Source organism: Dysidea avara, chromosome 12, assembly GCF_963678975.1.
Source record: "Dysidea avara chromosome 12, odDysAvar1.4, whole genome shotgun sequence".
Lineage (NCBI taxonomy): Eukaryota > Metazoa > Porifera > Demospongiae > Dictyoceratida > Dysideidae > Dysidea > Dysidea avara.
In genome coordinates, this window is record NC_089283.1 from 17,156,012 (window position 1) to 17,174,331 (window position 18,320).

At 38.1% G+C, this 18,320-nt stretch overlaps 1 protein-coding gene across 1 annotated transcript; it reads left to right on the plus strand.

Annotated features, from left to right (window-relative positions):
* The first annotated feature begins 6,386 nt into the window (after positions 1–6,386).
* LOC136241355 (E3 ubiquitin-protein ligase TRIM71-like) lies at positions 6,387–17,326 on the plus strand. Its single transcript, XM_066032546.1, has 2 exons — positions 6,387–6,497; positions 14,930–17,326. The coding sequence occupies exon 2, from the start codon at positions 14,948–14,950 to the stop codon at positions 17,159–17,161; it is 2,214 nt and encodes a 737-aa protein (XP_065888618.1). The 5' UTR covers positions 6,387–6,497; positions 14,930–14,947; the 3' UTR covers positions 17,162–17,326.
* Positions 17,327–18,320: the final 994 nt, after the last annotated feature.

The following is an 18,320-nucleotide window of genomic DNA, read 5'->3' on the forward strand; positions in this document are numbered from 1 at the left end:
ACCCCTACTAAGTACTATAATGTGTAGTATCCAATTTTGTTTGCATGCACTTACCATCTTTGCTTGTGTTTGTTTTGTTTTGTTTTATTTAGTTGTTTTCACTGTTCATCATGGCTGCCATACAAGGTCCACTTACTTTCAAAATAGAAAATCTTCCAAGGCACATTATTGTTGGTATAATTACACAGCTCACCATCATCACCAAGGACAGCAATGGTGATCGTTATCCCATAGGAGGTAGTGTAGTGTTTGTACAGCTGGAGTCCAGTAGTGGAGACCTTCAGCACTTGTGCTGTAAAGCATTAATAAATAAATAAAAATAAAAGTGACAAATGCACAACCATGATGGAAGTTACACTGCTTCTTTTGTAGCTCAAAAAGTTGGGGACGTGAAGTTGTTAGTGTGCGTGGATGGAAAGAATATCCTTATAATGCTGTGGTACAATGTTACACTGCTGTGGGTAAATCCAGTAAGGTAGTAAACAACAATGGTAGCATGAGCCAACCCTGGGGTTTTGCACTTGGCAAGATTGTATTTGGGCAGTGTCTGATAATATTAAACATTGCATATACATATAAATGATGAGAATCAACTGATCAAGAAATTTTGTTGCTACAGTATGCAAAGTGGTGAGTTCAGTAGTCCTGCAGGAATTGCATTTGATCATACTAATAATTTGTTTAACCGACTATTACAACCAGGGAGTACAGAAGCTTGATGTCAAAAGCAACTGTTTGTTTAAATTTGGTTTTAACCCTAAACTTTATTATCCGACAGGTGTCACTATTCACAATGATATAGAGTGTACATTACTGAACAAGGTAAGAAGCGCGTTTCAGTGTTCCAAACTGATGGGCATTTTTAATTACTTCACTATTACTGAACAGCTAAATCAACCCTTTGATGTAGCAGTCAATGCAACAACCAACTACTTGTTGTTGACTACAAGGATCACTGATATACACTTTCACACTGGATGGTGAGTACATTAACAAGTTTGGTACAGAGGGAGTTGGTCAGTTGAGGGAACCATACAGTCTCACAACTGATTGCAATAACTATACTTTCGTAGCTGACACTGGTCCTCATCGTATTGTAATATTTGACAGCAGTGGTAACTATGTACATCATTTTGGATCTGAGGGAAATGCTAGTGGTGTCCAGCTGTTAATCCTAATGGCGACATTATGTTTCTGATAGTCACAATAGTAGAGTACAGATATTTTCCGCATGGGGTATTATTAACTGTTGATGTGTAGTAGAATAACTTTGTCATTAATATTACAAAACATATTGCACATGGTGCAGAATAGCTGTATTACTTGATAGTGTATAAGATTTTCAATTGTTGTAATATTTATTGTATATATTTTTCTGGCTTGGAACATTATTATGTATATCTGGTTATTAATTTTAATTTGTTCAAGGAGGACGCACATATGGCATGATTTAAAAATAAGCATATACTATTGCATAATATATAATTTAGCCACATGAAGTTACATAACAGCTCATAATCACATACATTCTGCTCCAATTAATGCAGCAATGGTGATTGTTATCGAAGTGTCAGTACAGTTAGAATCCATGCATAGTATATACGTAACACAGTATATACATAGTTTCAGTGACACATTTTTGGCTTACTGAAAATCACAAGGTATGTGTACAAAAGTTATTATTACTGTACATAACTAGCATGTCATGTTACCACAATCAAAGTTGTTCCCCTCATCCATGACATTGTACTTTTACACTGAATAATAACTATACACTGGTGTAGCTCTCACTTGGAGTATCATTGCATTGAATATTCAATAGTGATGCATGCATAGCTATAGCTAGTGTGTATATCATTTTAAAAAGGTACACGTGGTCGGTTTAATCATCCTCGTGGAATAGCAGTCAGTACTAATGGCAACTTTTATGTTTGTGATAGCTGGAGAGTCCCAATATTTTCTGATTAAATTTTTAAATTCCATTATTTTGTGATATTATTTTGTTCCATTATTTTATTAATTAAAGGAAGTTCTAGTATACAGCTTAATAATTACTGCAACATTTACATAAATGTTCGCATGTACACACGCACACACACACACACACATGTTGCTCCAAAGTTCAATCTCTAATGTGCATGTGGAAATTAAATGACCCTTACATAGCTGTACAGTATGCATGCTGCCAAGACAAGCCGGAACATTGCATGCCTTCTCACTTGATATGAGTCACTTCTTATGATACAAGCCAACAAAAAGTTTGAATTCTGAACTCATAATTACATGCATGCATGAATTCCCTCAAATTTTTGATTGCTGTATTAGGTCATATCTACTTGAAAAGTTGTTGCTTGGATGATTATATTATGCTGGGGAAAATGTCTTATGTACTGCAATGTATTTTGCTGATGAAAGCCTTTTTTCAGGCATATATATATAGGCCATAGTTTAAAATGTTGCTCAGATTCAACTGACCCATTTTTCAGCTGATCATCAAATAAACTCTTCATCATCAATAGTACAATGTGACTGTTCCATTAGAGTATCTTTACCTTTTAGGATCTCCAGCAGTGCAGTGACATTCTGAGGCAAAATCCAACCAGTATCAATCATATGATGACCATTTTCCATTGATTATAGTTCCATTCCTGTCTATATACCAAAACAGCTGAGCTGTGAAAAATGCGGCTACCAAAAGCCAGGGTAAACAAGATGTGAAATCCGAGGTGGCGGCCAAGAAATGGAAAAAATTTAATGACAATGCAGGTGAATTTGTGTTGCCTTCTTGAAGTTTCACTGGGAGAAGGCAACACTGACATTCACCTGAATTGGTACAATTTCATTTTTCAGCACCAAATTCACCTGAATTGTTGGTATTAATTTTTTTTTTGCCATTAACCTACCACAGCCATTTTTGGCTGCCACCTTGGATGTTGCATCTTTTTCACCCAGCTCTTTTGGGGGCCCGCACCTTTTTTCTGGCTTGGCTGTTTTGATATAGAAATCATCATAAACCACAATAGTGAGTTCATAATAGGGTTCACCCATTGCAGTGAACCACCAGAGGGTTATTATGAGTTAAAAGATGCTTTCGAGGTAGTTTTTAGGTATGCATTTTATTAGGATTTTTGCAAAAAATAAAGTATCAAGTGAAGTATGTGTATTTGTGACAAAACTGGTCATGAAATTTGCCATTTTGTTTATATTTAATAGCGTAAGCCACCAATGTGGCTCCTTTGGTGCATGCCTAGACTGCATGTTGCTGGGAATCAAGTCACCACTGGGTCATGCATTCTTCAAGTTTTGATTTGCAAAAGTGACCTGTCTGAATGTTCTTAATTATATATCGGACAAAAAATTACCAGTCAAGTGGCACTACTCGTAATGTTTGAAGCTGACCAAGTCTTTTTGTGCTTGATATGTAAGAGCAACTCTTATACTCTCCAAATATATGCAGATGGCTACTATAAGCCCCAAAAGTCACCTTTGTCATGAAACTCATGCACATCAAATGGCCAACTATATTGAATGCAAAGCTATTTTTATGAACATTGAGAGCATCAGCTACTGTTCAATAGTAAATAGAGACACCCATGACTACCTCATCTAGATTTTTGTGCATTGTATTTGTGCTTCTTTGACAGTAGCAGCCTAGATAACTGTCACAGAACTTGGTGTCTTTGCTCTTTTATCTCAGATAGATCCTCACAAATCGGGAGAGCTAGACAACATTCCAGCTTGAATACTTAAATAACTTGCATATCAGTTAACACCAAGGCTTACACACCTATTCAAACAATCCTTGATTACTGGCAATATATACAAGATGACTAATTCAGTATAATATCTAGAGAATGATTTTGGATGAATAGTGGAAGTCATAGGATGGGTGATAGCCTCTTCCACAAAGACGGTAGGTAAAATTGCATTTGTAACTTAGTGTGCATAGTCTGTCAAACAACCAATGATAGCAAACTGCTATATACATGTATGTAGTATATAGTTATACCACAGGCACATGCATTGCCTGGTATATACGCACTTGCCCTCGGGCCACACCTGATATACATGCACTTGCCCTCGGGCCACACCTGACTTGCCTGAGGGTCACAGGCCTAAGGGCAAATGAGTATATACCAGGCAAAGCACAAGTGCCCATGGTATAACTAATATGTGCCATGTAGATTAATCACGTACATGTGTGGGAAACTACTGGCATGTTTTATATAAGTGCTTCCTGGTATTTAAGCGAATAAATTATATCCATGAATAAAATTACAGTCGCACATAAATAAAATTACAGTCTTCCATGAATACCACTTCACCTCTAATGGCTCAATCTACTTTCACCTTATGTAACATCGAGACAGGTGTCTAGAACTTATCAGAGCAGTGTTATAGTACTCACCTGTAGTTAAAACAGCTCCATTTCAGTCTAAGGAACTTCTCAGCATGCTTTGAGAATAGGACTAAGAAACTTAATCGATGCTATATAGATATGAGATGTGCTATTCCTGATCAGTATGTATATATAAGTCAAGGATATGGTTAGTGATCTTGGTACAATCTACCAGTATACGTTACACACCACAAAATTAATCAGTGATATGCATTTCATTAGCTATATACCACTACAACTCTCAGTAAATATTACCAGTGTGAATCAGTTCCAGAAGTTAACACTAGAGTTGACCTGCGGTAGTGCTGGCTAGTCTACAATGACTATTATTATAACACTTAGTAGCTAGTCCTTAGACTCTAAGAACAGTGTTAGTTGATGGAGAGAATGGTGGATCTATTGACAACTGTTGTTGCCTTGGCTACAATAACACTACACACTATAAGAAGAGTGCAGTTCTGCCATAGTTGTCTTGAGGCGGACAAGACCACAGGTACATCATGAGTGAACTGAACATATGCTTCACAGCATAGTAAGCATACTTCTCAGAATAATTGAGGTATCAAGTATGTACCAGAGGAGAATAAACTAATTTTTTTTTCACACACAAGCACAATTTCTTGCTGTACACATCGTTCACAATAAATAATTGCCCAAATACCTATAGCACATGGGTGTAACTAATCACTGGACTGGACTACTCAGTGGACTGGAACACTGGATTGGACTACTGGACTGACATATTTTTAGTTTTTACACATTCTGAGGTTGGTTTTATTGAGTCTTGTTAGCTAAGGGCCTTCAGAGAACTTGCAGTCTGCTATTAAAGTGATGAGTGTGAGGAGTGGAGTAAGCAAAAACTTACCTCTAGTGATTTCACTACTTGTTATGTTCTTCTACAGTACATATACCTACACTCCTTATCAGTATGCTACAGGGAATGTGCTAGTTATGGTTAACCAATGATAAAGTCTTGGAGATATTAGCAAGCTTGTAAAATGCTAATAAATTTGGTCACATAATATAGTACGCCAACCAGCACATGTAAGAACTAATCATGATAGTAGAAAAATCCTACAGTTGTGTAATGAGTTTGTATGCATGTAGGAATGAATTTAGCTACAATAGATTGTCCTAGGAAGGAAAGGTTGTGTCCCAGGGATCTGAGCTACAGTATTTAATTCAAGGATACAGATAGGTACCACAAATATAGTAAAATGATTTTCAGTTAGCTATCGTCATATACATGTATTACATCAAAATACAATACACTAAAAAGTGTATTATAAGTGCTGTAGAGCATAGCAAGTAGTGAAATCATTAGAGGTCAGTTTTTGCTTACACCACTCCTCACGCTCATCAATTTAGAAGCAGACGGCAAGTTTTTTGAAGGCCCTTCACTAGCAGGACTCAATAAAACCAACCTCAGAATGTGTAAAAGCCAAAATATGTTAGTCCAGTAGTCCAGTCCAGTGTTCCAGTCCAGTAGTCCAGTCCAGTGATTAGCTACACCCTATAGTGCATATAGAAGCTACAGTTTGTCAACAATGCCTGAGGCCAAGTTGTTTAAATCAATGTGGTTAGATAATATGGCACCAACAAACGGGTTGACTCATTTTGAAACTGACTGACCTGATTTATCTATTAATTTTAATATCAAGCTTTGACTCATTTAAAAAAAAAATCAACCAATTTTAAATGGGTAGTTTTAGCCAACTCGTTTCAAAATTGGTAACCTATTTTGAAACTAAACAATAGAGCCGTCAGCTATTTCTATAGTTTAAATTTCATTTTTGCTTCTGCTGGCCTTGGTTTTATACTATTTGCATGCACAAAGCTATAGCTACCAGTAGCTATATGGTCCTGATGGGTGTTGGTGCTTTAATCACGTAACACGGTTGTATCCTCATTTTTTCCAAATATGCATGGTGAGAAATAAAATTAGCATGACCTTTCGTGTCGCTGGAATTTGCGGTAGGCTCTGTTTTGACGACTCCCGGAGTGTTGCAAGTCCATTAAAGTGATTACTGTATATTGAGTGCTTGTCCTTGAGAGGATTCGTGATACTTTACAGAAGGTCACCGCATCGAATTGAAAGGTATTGAATATTCCATATAAGCTATAGCTAGCTATGCATAGATGCAGGAAAGAAATTTGTGAGCAATTGGCTATCCACGAATCCAGGCCTGCCAACCTGGAAAGTAAAAAAATCTTGAGATTTCTGTACCTTTATTGTAGTATTGCAGTGTGTAGTAAAAAAAAACTGGTAGATGCTATGCTGAGACCAAAAAAAAAAAAGTCTCGACTTTTAAAACTTGAAATCCGTGACATTCGCGCTACAAACCGTGAGATTCTATCCAACGAAGGTTAATGAAACCGTGAGAGTTAGCATGCCTCAAAAACCGTGAGATTCGATCTGCTGCCCTTGAGCAGGGTAGTGAAACCGTGAGACTCACGGTAAACCCGTGAGAGTTGGCAGGCCTGCGAATCACCAGTGTGAAATGAAAGGTGGCGGCCTAGAATGGCTGCAGTGATGTTTAATAATAATTGAGGGTTCCCAATTTTTAAAAAAAAATCGACTTTTATCAAACAAGTTTGTTCGTTTGTTTTGACGGGTTTTGTTTGCTTGTAGCCAGTCAATGTTTTTGTGTTGTTTTTTTGTACTGTAGCTATGTTATTATTAGTATTATCAAGTATACCAGTTGGGCACTGGAGGGTTGTGTTTTGGGGACCACCTTGTACAGGCTATAAGGCCACTCCAAATACTTGAAATTCTCTGTTCCGTCCATATTTGCATGCGGGCCGGGCAGTCCATTTCCATTATTTCATTATAGTATTGGCAGCTTTTCAAACCATTATTTGCCTGCATGGCAATTGGCAAAACCATAAAAAGTTGCATAAAAGCATGCTTAAGCTTGTTCTTTCCGCAAAATAGCACAAACGTGAAATCTGTGCCAAACTGCTGACACGTGAGTTGACACTGTTTCAAGATAAGTCTGTCAGTATGCAAGGATAACCGGAAAATAATGGAAAAATACGGAATAATGGAATAATTTAGAGCTGACAGTAACCAGATGCGGGCGGTGGACGGGAAACAGAGAATTTATTTTGGAGTGGCCTAAGCCTTTTGTGTACCCTTTCTTTGATAGCTTAGGGGGAATCTCCAAACTGATTTTGGTACGCTTAATGTCATAATGACACTAACTTCAGATCCCCCCTCCCACTCCTTAGCGTTACACTATGAAAACAATGCATTGGCACAAACCATTGTATTCTTTACCTGAAAACATAGTGTACAAACAGTATAACTGCTCAATCATGTCACTTTCTAGCTGTTTACACTATAACTACTTTAATAACAATTAATAATGCCATGGGCTGAACTCCCTCCCCCTTAACATCATTATGATGTTAAACGTATCAAAATCAGTTTGCCTCACCACACTGTTAAAACGAGGTGTTACAGGTACACCCATCGTAAAGGTGTTCATGTACACCCATGGTATTTACAACACCCTAGGGGAGTATTGTAGCACTTGGGGTGTTGTTGAACACCACAAATGTCATTTTACTCCCCAATAATAGCTAAGCCACTGTAAGGGTGTTTGCCTACACCTAGGTATATTGAAACCCACAATTGGATGCTTCTATTGAAAATTAGGTTATAAGTACAGTTTGCTAACTTCTATAAGAGTGACTTGGAAACAACTATGTGGTAAGTATAAGGTGTTGCAAATATATTATTGCGTACTGTTAATGTGCTTTGTTGTTGGTAGTCATTGAGTATAAATTGAAATCAACATGAAGGTTACTGGAATGCTATAGCAAGCCTACATTTCTTTTCAACAAAATGCCACCATGGAGAGCACTAGAACATCTTTAAAGTGTACCGTGACACCTTTATAGCTATTCCTAGAACACCCTTAGGGAGTGTTGCAATGCCCTTGTAACTCCTTTTAGTTGCTCCTAGAGCACCCCTGGGGAGTACTACAACTCCCTTCAAAGGAGTTTAATTTACAAAGCAGTTAGAACTCCCCCAAAGGTGATTGGATTACACCCTATTTTTAACAGTGCACACTGCACTGAGAGTGTTTGTCTTACACTGGTGCTCGAACCACTATAAAACTGAATCGAGTTGCGATCATATCCGTGTTCTTAGTTTGGCAGAGAAATAATAACCATTAGCTACTACTGTTTGGTCGAATCACTCATAATTTGGTATACATATATATGTTATATAAAAGCCATCCGTCTGTCTGTCTGTCTGTCCATCCATCATGCCGATTACTCACCTGGGACTTCCCATATCAATACATCATGTGCCCAACACGAAGCACTCATCATCTGCCTACTTCAAGTTTGTTACTACAAGTTCATGCATGCTTCCGTTCATTCTCTAGTCTACAGCGCGTAGAAGGCCAGAAAATTTGAGCAACTTTCCTTTGAAACCGCAGCACATACTGTTCAAGTAGTAGAATGCTTGACTAGCATGTAAGAGGTCGTGGGTTCGAATCCATGTGTTAGCATATTTTTTCTTTCTACTCACTACCTTTTTGTGCAACCTTTTTAAAACACAACTTGTAGCTCATCGTATCTTGGCATACAAAGCATGTTGGAACAGATAGAACAAAAAGGTGCATCAAAAAGGTCCCAAAAGTGAAAAAAAGTTATGACCCAGGCGGGGATTGAACCCAGGTTGGTTATAATAACTTGGGGTTAAGGGAGGTGCACAAATCACCATAGTTGTTTATCTGTGGTTTTGACAGGAATGTAGCTCAACTTTTCAGTGATCCTTCCCTACACCAGTGCCTTCATCGCCCTATAAAGAGCGAACAAAAGCATGCATTGACTTGCTACAACAACACTTGAGTTGCCAGATGATGGGTGTTTAATTTTGCTAAAGTTGCAAGTCTTCATCTACAAACTCTTATGCTCAGATTTTCAACACTGGAACTTAACTGCCTCACATCATAGGGACTCTTATAGGGATAGGGCAGGCGAATTGCCAACATACGCATTTGTCCATCTGTGTGTTGCTCCAGTGTGTTGTAGCTATTAGAGTAGGTAAAAGCTTAATATCCAGAATATCTAGCTACATCTTTCTTTTAAGCACATAGGTGTGCACTGACATGCAAAACAGATTTACCTAATTACTGCTGTAGTAAATAGGCAGCTGGACAGATTCTACTGTGCATCTGATAAATGATAATACCAGAACCATGCAGATACCGTAGTTTACACTGAGGAACTGCATCTGACCTGGCACAACTGTTTCACTATAATCCTGCTTACATGTTTTCACTCTATATAGGACCATACATTACCTTAGCGGTCAATTACACTTTGGCTTTTTGTATGGCAAGAGGTATATGCGTCACTGCAACATCAGATGGCTTTAAATTATGCCCAAAGTTCATTTCTCTTTGTGACAGTTGGTAAAGTAAACATCATGTAGAAACTGAAACTGTACCATGTGTATACCACCTGTAATGTAGGTATACTGTATATATACGATTGCCTTAGCTCGCATACAGTTTAATTAATTAGCCTTGCATGCTCATTATTTCACTATAATATGATGTACTGCATAAGGATCATGTACTTTAAAGCACTATCGACATGCATGCTACACAGCAAATATAGTATACTAATATTTATGCTTGGTTCCCAATATAATTATTAATTATTGTCGCATTAGTTGTCCTACATGTAAAGCAGCGAAAGTTTTGTTTGTTCTTTACAGCACGCTGAAGTCACTGGTAGGGAAGACGCACTGAACAATTGAGCTACATTCCTGATAAACTTTAGTGTTTTTGCAGCAGGATGGCATAGGAAACCTCATGCTCTTTAAAAATGTGACATCACCATGTACTCTACATAGCTACATGAGCAGTGCTGGTGTTTAATGCTTGGTCTGGCATTAAAATGGCTAATGTGGAGATGGTCCTGCACGTAGGGCAGGTACCAATGCTAGTAGCTACATAAATGTATGTTGCTTGTATCCAAATTTAGTTGCCATTGGTTTTGTCGGGGTAGTCAACCCCTTGGCACTCTTGTACACTATCTCAGAAATCTAATTATAAATCCATTGAATATTTAGATATCCCAAATCCAGAACCACGTATTCTCATTTTTGTCCATTCTTGAGTTCAATTATGGCTGCTCTATGTCAATGATTCAAATCGATAGTGCAAAGTACACCTGTGTCTCTTCTAAAGTTCCTCTGATCCCCTTTCTTAGGTGTTTCCTGCACAAGTATTAGCTATATATTGTATTTACAAATACTGAAATATTTTTGAAATACTTAAATATTGGGACTCTCATATACCATGATGTTGGGTTTTTGTGTGGGCATTGGCTACCCTTCAGGTTTAATGTTCAGCCAGTCCGTATCGCAAGTTTGAAATTATAATCTTGACATTGTATGCTAGCTATCTGGCTGGTAATGATGAAATATACATATCACAAATTCTAAGTTTGGGCCGCTGTGCTGCTATCTGATAAGAGAGAAGCCAGCTATTCCTCACAGCATGGTGATGCAATTGGATGTTGTTACGGGCACGATTGGACGCAGGGTGAAGGATCAATGTTCCACTGCATTTTCACCTCAAACACTCGTTATTAGCTTATTATTTACGCATGCACGTGATACAACCACAACAATGTTGACTCAGTCTGTAGCTACTGCAAGTTTGAAATTAATTTTCTATCTGGCTGGTGGCGATGAAATAGCTATACCCACAAATCGAGCTATTACTGGTGTGAATTTCATCACCACCAGCCAGATCTCAGATTAATTTTAAACTTGCAATACAGACTAAGTGAACATCCAATTTATCACCATAATTATATGCTGTAAGGAGCTGGCTGGCTTTTCTCCTCTTAGATGACACAAGCAGTCCAAACAAAAAAATTGTATTTTTCTTGATGTGGTAATTTCATTACCACCAGCCAGATAGCAAGTAACCTCGGATTATCTTCAAACTTGCAGTACAGATTGAAGTGATCATTAACTTTCGTTACCATGCTGTGAGGAAGAGCTGGCTATTTTCTTCCCAGATGGCACAGCAGAAAATTTGTATTTTGATTGATGCAACAATTTCATTTCCACCAGCCAGATATTAAAATGTCTCAGATTAATTTCAAACTTGCAGTAGGGACTAAGTAGACATCCAGTTGCATCACCATACTGCGAGTGTGCTGGTTTCTCTCTTAATAGATGGCACGGCAGCCCAGAACAATGAAAAATTGCAATTTAATCAACATGACAATTTCATCGCAACTAGCCAGATAGCAGACATCTCGGATTAATTTCAAACTTGCAGCACAGAACACCCAATTACAATTTTATCACCATGCATGCTGTGAGGAAGAGCTGGCTTCTGGGATGGGATAATTTCATCACCACTACCCAGATTAATTTCAAACTTGCAGTAGGGCATGAGTGAACATCCAATTGCATTAATATGCTGTGAGGAAGGGATAGCTTCTCTCTTCTTATAAGGCATGGCAGCCCAAACATAAAATTTCATATTTTAATTGTTGTGACAATTTCATAGCCACCAGCCAGATAGTAAAAATGGACTGAGTAAACATTGAATTGCATGTGAGGAAGAGCTAACTGGCATCTCTCTTCTCAGACAGCAAGGCAGCCAAATTTTAAAGATTATTGATGTGACAATAATTTCAAATTTGCAGTATGGACTAGGGAACATCCAGTTCATCACCATGCTATGAGGAAGAACTGGCTTCTCTTGGTTGGTAGGGCAGCCCAAACATAAATTTTTCATATCATTGCCAAGTAAAACAACCCTGTGCAGTACAAGTGCATCCAGCTAGACCTACTATACACATCTGTTGAGCACAGCAAACCCAAATAACATTCAGCTAATGAGAATCTTTGAACCTGTCCTGTAGAAGTACCTGTGTTTACGCTACCACATTTTTAATGCAAGTACTGCAACATGCAAAAAATTATGGTAACAATTGCGTCTCCAGTTCCATGTAGCAAATGCGAGATCGAGATACTCTAATAGAACAGTCACCCTAATAGAGCATTCAGCTAGTTTATGACTTACTCCATTATAGAGTTCTATTACATTACAAGTTATTCTGTAGGGAGTTCAGCTGCAAACAGTCAATACAGTTCAGCAAGAAGCAAGTCACCCTATAGAGAGTTCAGCTACAAATATATTGCTGCAGCGATTCAGAACATTACAAGTCACACTGAAGGGAGTTCAGCTATAAACAAGTCATGCACCTTGTAGAGTGTTCAGCTACAAACAATTCACTCTGTAGAAGTTCTGCTACAAACAAGTCTTCATGCAGAGAGTTTAACAACCAAAATCCACCATGTAAAGACTTCAGCTTTACTAACAAGTTACTCTGTAGAGAGATCAGCTAGAAACAAGAGAGAGCTCAGCTAGAAAACGTCGCCTTGTAGAGAGTTCAGCTACAAACAAATCACACTGTAGAGAGATCAGATAGAAGAAGCCACCTTGTAGAGGGGTCAGCTTTGAAGTGATCACCCTAGAGAGAGTTCAGCTAGAAAAAAAAACACCCTGTAGAGAGTTCAGCTGCAAAGAAACCATCCTGTAGAGAGATCAGCTAGAAACAAATCACCTGTAGCAACATCAGCTACAAAGAAACCATCCTGTAGAGAGTTCAGCTACAAACAAATCATCCTGCAGAGAGTTTGGCTACAAAAATCACCCTGTAGAGTAATCGGCTACAAACAAATCACCTTGTAGAGTGTACAACTAGACACAAGTCACCCAGTAGATAGATCAGCTACAAGAAGTTACATTGTAGAGAGATCAGCTAGAAGAAATCTCCTTGCAGAGAGTTTAGCTACAAAGAAACCATCCTGTAGAGAGTTCAGCTACAAACAAATCACCCTGTAGAGAGTTCAGCTACAACCACATCACCCTGCATAGAGTTTGGCTACAAAGAAACCATCATGTAGAGAGTTCAGCTGCAAACAAATCACCCTGTTGAGAATTCAACTACAAACAAATTGCCCTGTAGAGAGATCAGCTAGAAGAAGTCACCTTGTAGAGAATTCAGCTACTAAAAACCACAGAGTTCAGCTGCAAAAAAATCACCTTGTAGAGAGTTCAGCTACAAACAAGTTACCCTATAGAGAGATCAGCTAGAAACAAATCATCTTGTAGAGAGTTCAGCTACAAACAAATCACCCTGTAGAGAGTTCAGCTATGAAAAGATCACTGTGTAGATAGTTCAGCTATAAGAAGTCACCTTGTAGAGAGCTCAGCTACAAAGAAACCACCATGTAGAGAGTTCAGCTGCAAACAAACCACCCTGTAGAGAATTCAGCTACAAATAAATCACTCTGTAGAAACATCAGCTAGAAGAAGTTACCTTGTAGAGAGTTCAGCTACAAAGAAATCATCATGTAGAAAGTTCGACTACAAACAAGTCACCCTGTAGAGAGATCAGCTAGAAGAAGTTACCTTGTAGAGAGTTCAGCTACAAACAAGTCACAAAGATCAGCTAGAAGAAGTTACCTTGTAGAGAGTTCCGCTACAAAAAAACCATCAAGTTGAAAGTTTAGCTACAAACAAGTCACCCTGTAGAGAGATCAGCTAGAAGAAGTTACCTTGTAGAGAGTTCAGCTACAAAGAAACCATCATGTAGAGAGTTCAGCTACAAACAAATCACCCTGTAGAGAGATCAACTACAAACAAGTCACCCTGTAGAGATATCAGCTAGATACAAGTTACCTTATAGGGATCAGCTACAAACCAATCACCTTGTGGAAATATGTGTCGGAAACAAATCACAATGTAGAGAGTTCAGCTAGAAACAAGTCACTCTGAAAGGAGTTCAGCTACAAACAATGGCAGTTTCAGCTACAGTTCAGTTATGTATAAGAAGTCACCTTATTACCTACAGTATGATTATCTTTTATTGTTAAATATACAAATATTTTAATCAGACAAAAAACTGTACACAACATTTCTTTCTGTGTTCCACAATTCCTGCAGAAAAGAAAAAAAATCAAGTTAGAAGGAAGCACCAAAGCCAGTTAATAAATGGCTTTGTGGCTTGCGATACAAAAAGAAGTGATATCTAAACCAAAACAGCCAAGCTGTAAAAAAAGAGTGCGACCCCCAAAAAGGCCAGGATGAAAAAAGATGTGAAATCCAAGGTGGCGGCCAAGAAATGGCTGTGATGAAAAAAAGATGTGAAATCCAAGGTGACGGCCAAGAAATGGCTGTGATGGTAGGTTAATGGCAAAATTTTAATTACGACAATTCAGGTGAATTTGGTGCCGAATCCTAGTGGAGGAGGCAACACAAATTCATCTGAGTTGTCGTAATTAAAATTTTTGCCATTAACCTACCATCACAGCCATTTCTTGGCCGTCACCTTGGATTTCACATCTTTTTTCATCCTGGCCTTTTTGGGGGCCGTACTCTTTTTTTACAGCTTGGCTGTTTTGGTTTAGATTAATATTGATGACAAATATATACTGTGTGTAATAAATTAATTGTTCTACTTATTTAGTTAATCTCACTGTTCATCATGACTGCTAAGGAGGTAAAGAGGGCTACAGATAACCTGAGTTGTCCTGTATGTTTCCAAGTATTCAAGAACCCTAAGTACTTGCCCTGCTACCATTCTTACTGTGAAGGGTGTCTGGAGAAGATGCAAGTGCAATCTAAGATCACTTGTCCTGAGTGCAGGCAGGAAGCAACCATTCCCACAGGAGGAGTAAAGGATTTACAGAATAACTTCTTAATCAGTCGTCTGGTGGATGAACTGGTACTGAAACATAAAGTTGAGGGAGAGGATGAAGTACAATGTGAATTATGCGATGAAGATGATCCTGTGGTGACATTTTGTCCTGACTGTAGTATGTTTCTGTGTCATGTCTGTAACGAAGCCCACAAACGTGACAAGAGATCTCGTGGACATTGCATAGTTCTTTTAACTGAACTGAGATCAAAGAAAGATGTTCCTGTACAACCTAAACCAAAAGCACCAATGTGTAAGAAGCATGAGATAGAACTGTCATTTTACTGCGAGACGTGTGCTGAGTTGGTGTGTATGTATTGTACAGTAAAGGATCATGCTGGACATGAGCACGACAGTGTGAAACTGATGGCTAGTAAACACCGAGATGAGTTGAAGAAGGTGACTGCTCCAGTAGACGAGATGATGAAAAGCCTCAGTAAAGCTCATGATAATATTGAAAAAATTCAAATGGAAATAAAGAAACAAGGTGACATCACAGCCAAAAAAATTGATGCCCATTATGATGAATTGGTCAAAAAGCTGTTGGAACAAAAAGAGCAAATGAAGGAACGAGCTTATGATGCAGCGTCACATGGCACTAAGGTGATGATGGCACAACTTGAAGAAGTTGAACATGTTCAAGCAGAAGTGTCAAATATGAAAGACCTTAAGGATGCCGTGGAAAATAGCTCTGATCAAGAACTGTTGTCAGCAAAAAAGCAAGTAGTTGATCAAATGCACCAGTTATTCACTATATATCAGAAAGTAAACATCAAGCCACTACAGCCACCTGCAGTAGAGTATGCCCCCAGTAACAAACCATTTCCACAATTTGGAGTTGTGTTAAATGCTCCACTCACATTTGAAGTTCAACTTCCAAAATATGCCGTAGCGGACAAACTTACAGAGGTCAAAATTATCACCAAGGATAGTAATGGCCATTGTTGTTCTGTACGAAGTGGTAAAATGTCAATACAGCTTGAGTCTAGTAATGGAGATGTGACAGTTGTTCAAGTAAGGGATAACAATGATGGAAGCCATGCAGCTTTATTTGTAGCTCCAAGAGTTGCAGAAATGAAATTGCTTGTAAATGTCAATGGAAAGCATATTGAAGGAAGTCCTTTTCTTATTTCTGTACGGGGCTATCCTGTAAGTGATGAAATCAGCAAGGTTGTGGATGACATTGGCAACGATGACAACATGGGTGAACCTTGGGGCATTGCTTTTGGCAACAATGGTATATGGGCAGTAACTGACACTACCAACCATTGTGTGTATGTTTTTAATCAGCAGGATAAACTGATGAGAAAATTTGGTGTTGGAGGTACCCGTAACAGCCAATTCAATAGACCTTATAAAATTGATTTTGATGATGGCAACCATTTGTATGTGGCTGACCACAATAACCACAGAATACAGAAGTTTGACATCAGTGGCAACTATTTAATGACAATCGGTTCCAAAGGTTCAAGAGATGGCCAACTTTCTGGTCCAGTTGGTGTCACTGTACACAATGACAGTCTCAGAGTGTATGTATCTGAAGCAAATAACAAACGTATCTCAGTGTTCGAAATGTTTAATGGCCAGTTTTGTTTCACCATTACTAAACCACTTAATAAGCCATATGATGTAGTAGTTAGCAAAACCGGCCAACTACTTGTTGCTGATTATGGCAATTACTGCATATACACTTTTACATTGGAAGGTCATTTCATTAACAAGTTCGGTACAGAAGGAAATGGTCAGCTGAGGGAACCATGCAGTCTCACTGTTGATAGAAACAACTACATTCTAGTAACTGATACTGCTCATCATCGCATCACAGTTTTTGACAGTGACGGTAACTACATGCATTGTTTTGGATCTGAAGGAATTGCCAGTGGCCAACTTAATCGTCCTCGTGGTATAGCAGTAAGGTTTGATGGTAGAATCTATGTTAGTGATAGCTGGAACAGAAGGGTTCAAATCTATTTTGTGTTTACATCAAGTCCCCAATTTTAATATTACAGTGTATAGTATAAATAGAAGTGATAAACTTTGTGTTTCTTACTTTCAGTATTGTCAAGTTAGTATGTGTGTGTGTGTGTACAGGCAAGCACTGAGTAAAAATTCAGTGTGCGCATATTAAGTTTAATATTTTTGCACAATAATTTTTGTAGAGCTATATACATTCTTGTACTTGTGAAATATATAAAGTAACATAATACACCTATTAATTGACGACTATATATACTTCACCGATTGCCAGTCACTCGGCGACACTTGCTATAATCAGTCAATTGTTTAAATTCTGAATTCAAGTTGATTGTTCTCACTTATTTATATCACAGAATAATTAGTGTGTACCGCTCCCATTCTTGATGATGCAGCTGTGTAATTCCACTACACATCTGCATGCATAACAAAGTAAACTGGCAACTAGAAAATGTAATATAGGTGATATGATCATGATTTGCAATTGGCTCAAGTACATGTTCATTCACTAATTATGTTTAGTGTATTTACAGTAGAATCTATAATGGACATTTTGGGACCAGCTGATTCTTATGAAATTTTAAGGCTGTCTTGGCCTTTCTTTGAGATAAAGGTGTGTTGATAAAGTATGACTTTATAGCGTAATGTTACTGTTCTATTGTAGCATCGATATCTTTACCAGCAGTGAAGTTGTAGTGAAGCCATGCAACTATGCAGTACTTATGGTTATTTTCCATCATTCCTGTTTTCCTAACTCACGTGCTATTAAGAAATCTTGTTGTGCTATGTCTATATACTCTGTATGAAGTTTTCTGTACACAGTCAACTGAATACAATGCAAACCTGAATCATGATAATATAATAGCTTCATTTAAGTAAGTTATATAAGGCATGATATACCATCAATATGTAAAAGCATGACATTGAGCTGGTGTTTTACTGTGAGACATGTGAGGAGTTAGTTTATCTTTACTGTACAGTGAAGGATCATGCTGGACATGAACACGACACTTTGAAGCTGATGGTTGGTATACACCGAGATGAGTTGAAGAAGGTGATTGGTCCAGTAGAAGAGATGATGGCAGGTTTTGCTGAAACTTATATGATACCATTGAGAAGATTCAAGAGGAAATAAAGAAACAAGGTGATACAGTGGTGATAAAGATTGATCAACAGTGTGATGAAT